Source organism: Bubalus kerabau, chromosome 18 (genome assembly GCF_029407905.1).
Source record: "Bubalus kerabau isolate K-KA32 ecotype Philippines breed swamp buffalo chromosome 18, PCC_UOA_SB_1v2, whole genome shotgun sequence".
NCBI classification, from domain to species: domain Eukaryota; kingdom Metazoa; phylum Chordata; class Mammalia; order Artiodactyla; family Bovidae; genus Bubalus; species Bubalus kerabau.
The window spans coordinates 3,547,023-3,559,324 of record NC_073641.1 but is presented as its reverse complement, the minus strand read 5'-3'; the positions used below and the strand labels follow the sequence as shown (position 1 = coordinate 3,559,324).

Here is a 12,302-nt window from a genome sequence, read left to right as displayed (position 1 = left end):
CTCTCCGTTCACCTACTTCCAGTCTCTGTATGTATGTAAAGGTGGGAATTTTGCATTTCTTTTGTAACTGTGTACCCTGGGGCTGGCCTTCTGTCACTTAGTATTAATCAGAGGGTTTTTACTGACTCAAACTCAGAGGCACAGCAGGACTGCTGGGCGGCAGCTGTCTGGCCCATCCTGTGATTATGCTGACCCCAGGGGCCACGGTCAGCCCAGGAGATGCGGCTCCAGTAAAGGAATTACTCTGACTCCCGGCAGGCTGGAACTGATACCACACGCCCAAACCAGGACGGCGCTAACATTCCATCTGGCCTGGACGCTGAGCGGGGTCCTGAAGACAGCAGCTCTGAACAATGAAAAGAGCCGAGCGGCTCTGCTCCCTGCTGCCTGTGCAGCACCATATGCAGCAAGAGTCACCCTCGTCACGCCCCTCAGACGGGACTCGATTCACCTCCGCAGTGACACCACCTGAAATCCAGGAAGGGACTCCCAGGGCAGGAAGGGGCAGGCTTATTTCAATGCTTTCAGCATGAGGGCGATTCCTTCTGACATGGAAATCAGAAGGTGAAACCTGAGAAAGGATCACTTGAAAAAAAAAAAACAAAACTAAACAGTAATACAAGACATATAACAAGTCTTAGCAAGATTAGTTTCCAATCACCTACACAAACCACTTTGCACAAACAAACCATGTCACACATCGTCTAAATGGTCAGCCAACTCCAGGCATGAATAAACATCACAAGATCATCTTTCTTCCCATGCCTTTCTCCTACTCTTAATGGGATGGGATTCAGACAGCAATTTTGGCTGCACCATGTTAACCAGGCATTAGGGGGAAAAAATGTTTACAGTGAGGTGGTTCCTGAATGTTTCTGTGCTTACCTAGCAATTTACATAAATCTTCAAGCCTCACTCTGAATAAATCCCAGACAGGTGATGAGTGGTCCTCTGCTTTCTAGGACTCCTTGTTCCTTGCAGTTTGCTTCTCATTGTATCACTGACACCAGCATGAACAGAAAGGAATTGGAAATTGGAAAGCCTTGAGCTGAGGGTACAGAAAACAGAACTGACCCTCAAAAGTCATCTTTTTCAATCCAACAAAAAGGAGTGGTGTCAGGAAATTATGAATATTGACATATAAGCCCTGTGTACTCATAGCTGGAGGATGTGGGGCCATCCAGCTCATCAGCCTCGAAAACAGGGAGCCCCAAGGCTGGGGTGCTGGCTGGGGACTGGCGGTTACCAGAGATCAGCTTGGGAGAGTTCTGACCACGACTGCTGCACAAGCCCACTGTCTTTCCCTGCTCTCCAGGAAGTACCGTTACATGAAGAAAGGCAACGTCCAGAGTAGCTGTGTAACACGCTACTATGAAAGTGATAACACGAGACCAGGGAGACCCTACAGTATATATGTGTTTGCTTGCTCATACAGCGAGTGCCCCAGGAAGCAAACGCAACAGCAGCCCAGAGCCACCGATGCCTCTGTGAAGGGATTGGAAATTTACCTACTTCCTCTCACGTAGAGCAAAAACCTCACAGCAAAATAGCTCCAGACTGGACTTCCTAGTGTTTCAGAGGTTTAGACTCTGTGCTTTCAATGCAGGGGCCAGAGGTTTAATCCCTGGATAGGGAACTAAGATCCCACATGCCACATGGCACAGCCAAATTGAAAACAAAAATTATATGAAAATGGCTCCAAATCTAGCCTCTTATTAAACCTTCTCAGGAAAAACAAATAGTACAGCCTATGTTTTCTTTAAATTAATTTCGATTCTGATATTTAAGTTGTCAGCTACGTTCTACTCCCCCACTTCATTCAGACTAAGGGAGCTCTTAGAGAAGAAACATTTGGTAACTGGGTAGCATGTGATGGGCATGTGGAGTTTCAGGCACCCCCACCAGCCAAGATGCTTCACACTCACCTTGCTTTTTAAAAAGATTGCTCTGGACTATCTCATTCATGGACTGGACTTTCTGCTTTTGGAGCTTCACAGGAGGGATGCACGTGTAGAATTCATAGAGGAGTTGGCTGAGGGCAGGAAAAACAGGAGCACGGAGAAGTCGTTAAACCAATGCCTGCCACCTCCTGACACAGTCCTTCCCCAGCCTGTCGGCTGTGGAAGCAGAAACAACATCTTGCTCCCTTTGCCACCCCTCCCCCTGCCCCGTGCATGATAAGCCTTCAGTAAACATGCATAGTTGGTCTCGATGTTGAATACTAATACCAAAAACACTCAAAAGGATGTGAAAATCGGAAAATAACATCAAGAACCTCAACCTCAGGCACATGTTTTGCACTTGACATCTACTGTGCCATAGAAACATCACAAGTTTATAAGGCCGATCCAATGCTTATCTCAATTTTACAAGTGGGAAAAGTAAGGTTTAAAAAGATTAACTTTTCCAATGCTACACAGTTTAAGGGATCAAGAAACAAGGGTTTAAAATCAGGTTCTAATTTCATTTCCATACCATTTTATTTCTCTTATGTTTTATACTTGGTAATGCTTTAGATATCTTAAAAAGGTCCTAATTAAAAAAAAAAACAAAAAAACAAAACTATGAGAAGTTGTAGATTAGAACAAGTTTGGGATATGAAAAAGAAGACAGCTCTTTCCAAAGAGAGTGAAAATAAAAATGCCACTGAAACAAAATTATAACCCGTCAGCTTTCCAAAATAAGCTCATTGTGTTCATTTCTTTCAAATCCTCATTAAGCATCTATTTAATATGTGACAGGCAATGTGCAGGGCAGAGGGGATAGAACAGAAACAGATTTGGTCCCAGTTGGCATGGAACTTACATTCTAATGAAGGTCAATGTACAACACAAAAGCCAGCAAATCAATACAGGGCCAGACACGCAATGAATGGATACGGAGTTGTACTGGCACAGGGGTTAAGGGAGGAATTTAATTTATTTTCAATATTCAGAGGTAGCTTCCCCAAGAGGACAACATTCAGCTTGAAAGCAGAAGAGTGAGAAGCCAGCAGACATCTTCATGTGAACAGTGGAAAAGCTGATGAGAGCTGCATAAAGTCTGGAGAACACCGAATAGAGTCACGCCAATGTAACTGTCTTAGCTTCAGTAACTGTACTGTCGTTGTCTAAACGTGAACAACAAGGGCAGCTCAGTGAGAAGCATGTAGGGATTCTCCATATACTATCTCTGCAGCTCTTTTCTAAATCTAAAAGTATTCCAATATAAAAGGTTTTTAGGGACTTCCCTGGCAGTCCAGGGGTTAAGACTCTGCCTTCCAGGGCAGGGAGTGTGAGTTCGACCCCTGATTAGGGAGATAAGATCCCACATGCCACACAGCATGGCCAAAAAAAATTTTTAATGGTCTATATGCTATCTTGCAACTTAAGTGAATTTGGGAAAAGGAAGAAGAGGGTATATCTGGCTCAGATGCCCCTAAATGGCATAAGCATATTGAGATATTGTGCTCCTCTCATGAAAGGAATGGGGTGAAGGAGGAAAAAGTGAAGGGGAGCCCATCTCATTATGCCATTAAGTATGTATCAGTGGTTCTCTATTTGTAATCACAGGGCTTACAGGGCAAAGACTGGAACCCCCAAAACCTTCAAGCCCAGGTGAAATGGAGATATTTCCACTAAACATAAGTTTTTAATCTACATGTTTTATATTCTGTATCATTGTGCATGCACGTGTGCTCAGTCCTCCCTGACCCCTGGACTAGAGCCCACCGGGCTCCCCTATCCATGAGATTTCTCAGGCTAGAATACTGGAGTAGGTTGCTATTTCCTCCTCCAGGAGAGCTTCCTGACCCAGGTATCAAATCCACGTCTCCTATGTCTCCTTCATTGCAGGTGGATTCTTTAAGCCACCAAGGATTGATATCAATGATACAATTCTTTATCATTGGTATCAATCAAAAAATATGCTTATTTTATAGCTAGTTTTCCCCAAATCTGACATAAACGAAAATATAACAATCCCACAATGAAGTCCCCGGAGGAAGTTCCGCCCGCCTGGCCCCTCTTTCCCCATGCTGAGTGCCCATCTGGAATTCCCCACAAGAACCCTCGTCTCTCTCTGCATCCCTGGCTTGGCCACAGAGCCCAGGAAAGTACAGCATCAGCTCTCACCTGAGTAACTTTGCATCAAAGACGGTTTCCACATCGTGGAGGACAGATGGGATATATTTCAAAGCTGCCACCTAGGTAGAAAATAAAATAAACATGAGTTATGCCCACGGCCAATGACTCTGCCAACAATTCTGCCTGGTGGCGAGGATGCTTTGCAACAGGACACAGATCAAGGAAGAAGGAGCCTACACCCCGGGTACTGCTACAGTGACTCAAACTCTACACGTGGACTGAACCCTCAGATATGTGACTTTCTTCTGTCTTCAAGGGCCTAGCAATGCAGAGTGGAACAATCACAGATTTGGAAGTTATATACACTTACAGTCAAATTCTGGTTCTACTCCTTAGTAGCCATGTGACTTTGGACAAAACACTTAACCTCTCCGATTTCTCATTTTCCTTGTCTATAAACTAGAGGAAATAATGCCTATTTTGCGGGATTGCAAAGATTAAAAATATAAATGAGGCATCCAGCAGAGAGCCAGGCATATTTTGGATGCTGTGTAAAGGGTAACTTCTATCATCATCAGAAGACAGTGTGCTTGAGTTGTACTGTTGGTGGTAAGGATGGTATGGACTGAGTTCTATTTCTAATTTCTCTCCTTGGCCAATTTGAGAACAACTGTGGACACATTGCTGAATCTACTAGCTGGATTAGGAAAACTGGGCATTACGGTGGCTGGACTTTTTCCTTCTGTGTGAGGTGGGAAACACACCCAGGGCCTCGTAAAGCAGCACCATTTGCTAAATAACAGAGTAGACTGTAATTTCTACAAAGAGAGTTGTAAGTCACCTATTTGGAACATAATGTTTAAAAATCTTGTAGGTGTATGCACTTTACATTTTCTTTATTTTCTTTTTCTGCATATTCTAAAGTGTTCTGTAGTCAATAAGTATCATCCTTTAGGGCTTCCCTGGTGACTCAGTGGTAAAGAATCTGCCTGCCAATGTAGGAGACACGTGTTCAATCCCTGGGTCAGAAAGATGCCTTGGAGAAGGAAATGGCAACACACTCCAGTATTCTTGCCTGGGAAATCCCCATGGACAGAGGAGCCTGGGGGCCTACAGTCCATGTGGTCGCAAAGAGTCAGACAGGACTAAGCAACTAATACAACAAAAATCACTGTTTTACAATTAAACCAAAATTAAAACAGTGAAAATTATTTTTTTAAATAAACTCTTCCTCCTAGCCATATACAGCTGAGTTTCTTAGTGAACGTGGATATCCATTATGACTATGCTCCACTGAAAGTTCTCAGAGAAGACACCATGCTGTTAGATAATTTTATTAAACCTTATTTCCTTCTACAAGGGACACACTATTTTCATAGATCAGGAACCTCTACGGCATCAAGATTTAATAACTAGGTCACAAAGTTAGCAAGTGGGAGAGTCAGACTTTAAACACAGACAGGCTGCTTACAGAGCCACTCCTGTAAGCCTCAAGCTACACGCCCACCTCACTCAAATAGCAACTCTCTCTCTCCTTGCCTTCAGGCTTATTCTCCTTGTTATTTATGAATTTTGCACATCAGACTTGTGTTTATTGAAAAAGTTCAGACAAGTATTAGGATGAAAGCGATCCCTGAAGTCCTGCACCTCCATCTCCGCCCCAATCCCTGCTGCTCGGCCCAGAAGGGGCACTGTCAACACTGCCATGAGTCCCGATTGCTCTCTACGCATGAACGTGTGTGTGTTGTGTGTGTTGCATGTATGTGCCTGTGCACGCGGATGTGTGTGATTACACAGTTCTGTAACTTGCTTTTTGCAGCTAACCATGTACCACCAGGATTTTTGTCATCATTTCATAGAGTGCGCTCTTCATTTCTCACTACTGCGTAACAAGACTCATGTGGGTACACCAAGTTCTCCTTACTAATGGACTCCGTGCTTGGGCTTCCCTGGTGGCTCAGACAGTAAAGAATCTGCCTGCAATGCAGGAGACCCAGATTCAATACCTGGGTAGGGAAGATCCCCTGGAGAAGGAAATGGCAACCCACTCCAGTACTCTTGCCTGGAGAATTCTCCAGAGAGAGGAGCCTGGTGGGCTACAATCCACGGGGTCACAAAAAGTCAGACACGACTGAGTGACTAACATTTTCACTGTCACACTTTCCGTGCTATCTTTAGTTTCTCTTTATCTTAAAATAAGTGGCAAGAAAATATTAAACACATGCATTTGTGTGTCTCTGAGAATCCCAATGGGATGGATGCACTGCTGAAGAGGAGCTGGTACATCAGATGTATGTACACACATGCAAATGTACACACAAATGTATATTCATATATGTTTTAGGAGAATCTGTCATATTACCTTAGAAACAAGCAGTAATCAATTTCCTTAAACTTATAACCTTGCTAACACTAGTGTGCAAGTCTGTTTAATTTTGTCAGCCTGATATATAACTTGCAGCTGTTACCTGCAGCTCTGTGGGTCTAGTGCAGGTGGGCACCCTTTCTATATTTATTGAACAACTGCACTTACTATCAGCACAGTGGTCAAGAATCCACCTGTCAATCGAGGAGAAACAAGAGATCCATGTTTGATCCCTGGTCTGGGAAGATCCCCTGGAGAAGGAAATGGCAACCCCCTCCAGTATTATTGCCTGGAAAATTCCATGGACAGAGGAGTCTGGCAGGCTGCAGTCCATGGGGTTGGAAAGAGTTGGACATACAGAATGAGCACATATGCAAATATTTACTATCTACTTGCCTGTATTCTTTCTCCATTTTTCTTTTGGGTGATTTCTTTTCATATTGGTGTGGAATTCTTCATATATCATTAATATTAACCCCTTTGCAGTAACATATTTTGCAAGAATTTTCTTTTACTTCTCCTGTAGTTGACTGTTGCTTTCTTTAAGCTTTGTTTATCTTTCATTGTACAGAAGGATTTTAATTTGTATGTTGTCAGATGTGTCAGACCTTTTCTTTATAGTTATTGGATTTTATGTCTGAAGATTTACTCTTTATTCTTTCAAATCAAGATGACAAGAGATAAAAAGATTCCAGAGCAAATGTTTCTAAAACTAGGCTCTATTGGGACACCTTTGTACTATAGGATGGTGTTAGGTATTCTTTGGGAGGGAAAGGATTTGCAATCAAACAATTAGGGGAAAGTTTGGTTTAAGCAAAGATAAACCAGTAAGGTGCATTTTTTAGTTTTGATACTTTTTTTTTTTTTTTTGGGCAGAACTTCTCTGAATGTTAATATGCTAAGTTGCACTATGACATTCCTCCAGGCAATTATCACATACAGTGCCTTCCAGCCTAGTTGGTCAGGCCATCTGTATCAGGAAACATCAAGATACAGCCAAAGCAGATGCCTGCAGGGCTGCGTAAGCAGCAGACAGAAGTGAAATAAGAAGAGCGTAGGCCAGTGGGAAGAGATCAGGTGTGTGGAACCCACACTCTAAAGAATAAGGCATTCTTGCTCACTTGTTTTACCACTTCTAGCCAAATCAAACACCCCTGCAGGCTGCACTTCTCCACGGGCTGCCAGCTTACAATCTCCTCATCCTAAAGAGATGCCACATGCTGAGGCACGTGCCCTGATAAAGGCCGGTCTAAGCATTCAAACAAACTGTTCGTTCCTTCACTCTTAGGCTGAGGAACACAGAACAGAGTTCCTTCCTTTACTCTACGCCTGCAGGAAGCTAAGGTAGGGGGATCCCCAGTGCTCTGCCCAGCACCCGCAAGTGCGGAGGGCTGTCTCCTCACTCCCCAAGCCTCAGCATTTTCACGTGGGGCAAATGACAGAGGGGAGTGATGGCAAATAAAGCATACCTTGCACCTACTGTAATGCCCAGTACACAGCGGGCCTCCAAAAGTATGCATGCTGTATCTTCCCCTTCTCAATTCTCTGACATCAGCCAGCCCTCACTACCCAGCGCCTGGACAAAGAATATTGTGGGCTCATCGATTAAGACCATAATTAAGACCAAAGTGAGGGAACAAAAACAGACATGAAATCCTTGGCAAGTCAGGGAAAACCAGGACTCTGGTGTCTGCAGCAAGTTGCTGGCTTTCAAGCGCTGCGCGTCATTCCAGGGCTTTGGAGAGATTCTATAGAGCAGCAGTCACCAGGCGTCTGTGTGGACACTCACACTTCAGTGCTTCGGCTGTGAGTGAGCAGGAGCTGGACGAGGCTGGCACGAGGGTTACTTCAGAAGAAGCCCGTCTTCCCAGCCTCCCAGCGCTGGGCTAGTGACAAAATAAAACAAACGGAGTGGTTCCCATCCTGAGACTCCAAGGGTATTATCAAGTCAGCTGTGGAATATGAAACGTCCATCTGACCCAGGTGGTCTCACAGAGAAGCGGCGGGCCTGTGGTGTTCTTTCCCAAAGGGGACGGGAAGTTTGCCAAGTCCGCTGTCACAGTCCTCAGGGGGCCTGCCTTCACGCAGCCCGGACACGCCTGAGTGCAGTGGCAGCAGGTGCGTTCAGCAGGTGCCGCCACTGAGCACTCCCAGGAGGCAGAACTCAGCCACAAGTCCCACTGGGGATCTCCATTGGTCGCACGTCTCTAAGGCCTGGGAACTAGAAACAGCCTGGCTTTCTAGACCCGTTGGCCTCCCGGGAAGCATGCTGCTCCGCTGTTGTTGATGTTTTCCCCTCTAACACCACTATCGCACAGAAACCACTGCTGCTGTGCTATCACTTTCATCTCACGGCGGAAAAACACGAAAGCCTTAGGCACTCAGTCGTGTCTGACTCTTTGCAACCCCATGGACTGTAGCCCACCGGGCTTCTCTGTCCTTGGAATTCTCCAGGCAAGAATACTAGAGTGGGTAGCCATTCCCTTCTCCAGGGGATCTTCCCGACCCAGAGATCGAACTCAGATCTCCCACACTGCAGGTGGATTCTTTGCTGTTTGATCCACCAGGGAAACCCCATCTCATAGTATATATCTTTATATCATATATAATATATAAGAAAAACACAACACAGGTATTCTTATGCATGTATGTATGCATATATATATACATGTTTATGAATATATATTTGGATTAATATATATTAATCAAAGTAGCAAGCCATTAGTGGAAACTTTATCCTAGCATGATATCACTTCATTTTTACAACTACTCTAGGAATAGATACTGTCATTCCACTAGAGAGGTAAAATAACTTGCCAGAATACATACAGCTAATAAGCCACACCCTGATAGCTCAGCTGGTAAAGCATCTGCCCGCAGTGCAGGAGACCCCGGTTAGATTCCTGGGTCAGCAAGATCCACTGGAGAAGGGACAGGCTACCCACTACAGTATTCTTGGGCTTCCCTGGTGGCTCAGCTGGTAAAGAATCTGCCTGCAATGTGGGAGACATGGGTTCAATCCCTGGGTTGGCAAGAAAGGCTACCCACTCCAGTATTCTGGCCTGGAGAATTCCATGGACTGTATAGTCCATGGAGTTGCAAAGAGTCGGACACAACTGAGCAACTTGCACTTTCAATAAGCCACACAGCAAAGATACGTACCTGATTCTTCCCAACTGGCTTCTAGCCAGTATGCTGTGCTATTGCCTATTCTGCTTTAGGAAAACTTCCATCTTGGCAATTGGGGAAGTTCTAACAGAGGAGACAAAGCCGAACTCAGGGAGGAAGTAGATGAAGAAAAGTCTCCCCATTAAGAGGATAACTTTTTTAAATGTATGTGTGTATTTTGGCTGTGCTGCATCTTCACTGCTGCCAGGGCTTTTCCCTAGTTGCAGCAAGTCGGAGGTGGCCACCCCTGCTCGGGCTTCTCATTGCGGTGGCTTCTCTTGTTGGGAGCAGAGCACGGGCTCTAGGGTGTGAGGGCTTTGGTAGTTGTGGCTCCCAGGCTCTAGAGCACAGGCTTATTAGTTCCGGCACATGGGCTTAGTTGCTCTGAGACATGGGGGATCTTCTCCGATTAGGGATCAAACCTGTGTCTCCTGCATTGGCAGGTGGATTCTTTACCACCAAGCCATCAGGGAAGCCCTAAGAGGATGGCTTTTGAAAGAAGATATCATTTTTTCTGAAAAGCCTCAAGCGTCCTTCTCACCACATACATGAGGGTTGCAAGAAAGGCCACCAGGAAAACATTTTCCAGATCAGTAATTAGTTTGTAATATGGCTCCAAGTGAATTTCCCAGATGAATCATCAGTTCCAAGTCCCTCTGCCAGAAGCCAGGTACAGCACTCAAGAAGAGAGCCAGACCCCAGTCAAGCAGTAGTGACTTTACTGTCCCAAGAGGAGTCGTAGGAGAACACTTGTGATGATTGCTATCCAGAAGGATTTCACCAGAGCTGATAATCCTGGGCTGTGAGCACACAGCAAATGTTTAGGAATAACAGCAAAAATCAGAACCACACTGCTGCACTCCCTCAAACTCAAAGTGGATTTCTCTTCTGTTTCCAGACTCCTCATCTATCATTCTCTCTCTTGCCCACCCCCTCTGTCTTTCTCTTTCTCGCTGTCTTGGTCTGTCTCTCTTTGTCTCCCTCTCCTTCACAGAGTAAGATTGCACAGTATCGGTGCCAGCAGACAGACTTCTAGTGCAAAAGAATGTATCTTGCAATGATGCAAAGTTATACAAGAACACTAGATGTCTTCCTCATTCAAGAGCTCTGACAATATTCCCATCCCACCAATTTACAATCCTTTTATTTTAGTCAAATGATGGACAGTCAAGGTCCCTGGAAACTGGACAGACATAGCCACAGGGATTCAACATAGCTGACCAGAAGAAGCAGTCTTCCTAGAGATGCTGAGCTGTCCCTGAGGAAAATACATCTACTCTCCCCAGACATTCACCCCTGTCTTTCAGATGGACTTCACCAGAGCTGGTAATCCTGGGAATTATCATCAAGGCAAGGGATGAGGGACCAACAGGTTCTGGGAGACACATGTCTCCACGCTTTCTGTAACCCAGAATTGTGCTGGCCCCTGAAGCCTAGCAGGAGGCAAGAGAGCTCAGTGTTTAAAATGACTGGTGGAAGAGGCCAAGTTCAGATCCAAGTGGGTCTCTTTCATCTGCCTGTCCTTGGGAAAATTAACTCTCTATGCTCCAGTTTCATCAGGAGATTGAAGGGAATAAAGTCACCTACTTTATAAGGTTGATGTGATGACTGAATGAAAAATGTGAGTGATCAGTATAACTCCAGCAGCCCCTTTGGAACAAAATTTCACCTATCCTCCATACATCCCACATTCCCAAACATCACCTCTAAGTATGCAGTAGATGGTGGAAAGGGGACAGCATTCCAATCATTAACAAGCAGAGGGGAAACTCCAGCTCTTGCTAATACACTTGAGTCTCATTTCTCCTCCCACCGCGGGCTCAGCATGCAGCCTTCAGTCCACGTCCCAAGAATGAATCACATTCTTCCCTTGCTTCAGACTCTTGGATATTTTACAACAGTTACCAATGAAAAGGGAGGAAAGAAAGAGGCCTCCTTAATAGCTCGAATTTGTGACTACAGACCAGACATCTGCCCATCTGTACTGCTGTTTATGGAGCTTATTGCTTAACCACCTAGCATTTTGCCAAAAGATTCAATTCGTTAATGAAACCTTACTTTGCTCGGTGATTAGGAACTCAAGCTCTGGACTATACAACCCAGATTCAAGTAACCTGCTACTTCTTAACTGTGATTAAGTTACTCAATCTCCCTAAGCCTCCATTTCCTCATCTGTAAAGTACAGATAAGAAGAGTAGTTGCCTAATAAGGTGTTTGTTATTAAAAAAAAAAAATCAAATGGGCTAACAGTATATGTAAAGCTTTTAGCTCAATGTGTCACACATAATAAATGCTAAAACATAAAATACTGGAAGCGAGTATTCATTCTTGTGCCAGCTGAAAGCTATTTAAGTGACAGTTACTGTTTCAGGTTCTGGAGACATAAAAGGCAGAGGTCTCTGCTTCCTGGATGCTCTAGTGGCTATATTAGCATGTGTGACAATCAGAGCAGCCAAGGGAGCAGGCTCTGTAATTATGAGTTGCTTATATATTTCCACTCGTACCATCAAATTGGAGAACGATGAAGAATCACAGTCTAAAGGACAGTGGGTCAAACGGATCTACACAACGTCACCAAATGGCCATGACTCACATTTGAGCTGCATCCAGCTCACAAGTGTCAGATGCTGACCGTCTCACCCCACCATCAGCTTTATCAACAATCACAGGGCTGGCACACATGGCGACTTCTGAGCATACCACCC

At 44.7% G+C, this 12,302-nt stretch overlaps 1 protein-coding gene across 3 annotated transcripts in view; it reads right to left on the bottom strand.

Annotated features, from left to right (window-relative positions):
• The window catches only part of DOCK2 (dedicator of cytokinesis 2), a 452,311-nt gene that overhangs the window by 321,772 nt on the left and 118,237 nt on the right, over positions 1 to 12,302 (bottom strand). For all 3 annotated transcript variants that reach the window (XM_055555142.1, XM_055555143.1, XM_055555144.1), the window contains exons 24-25: positions 4,113 to 4,183; positions 1,926 to 2,032 (exon numbers count right to left, since the gene is read on the bottom strand). In XM_055555142.1, coding sequence (XP_055411117.1) covers positions 1,926 to 2,032; positions 4,113 to 4,183 — 178 coding nt within the window. The remainder of the gene's footprint in view (positions 1 to 1,925; positions 2,033 to 4,112; positions 4,184 to 12,302) is intronic.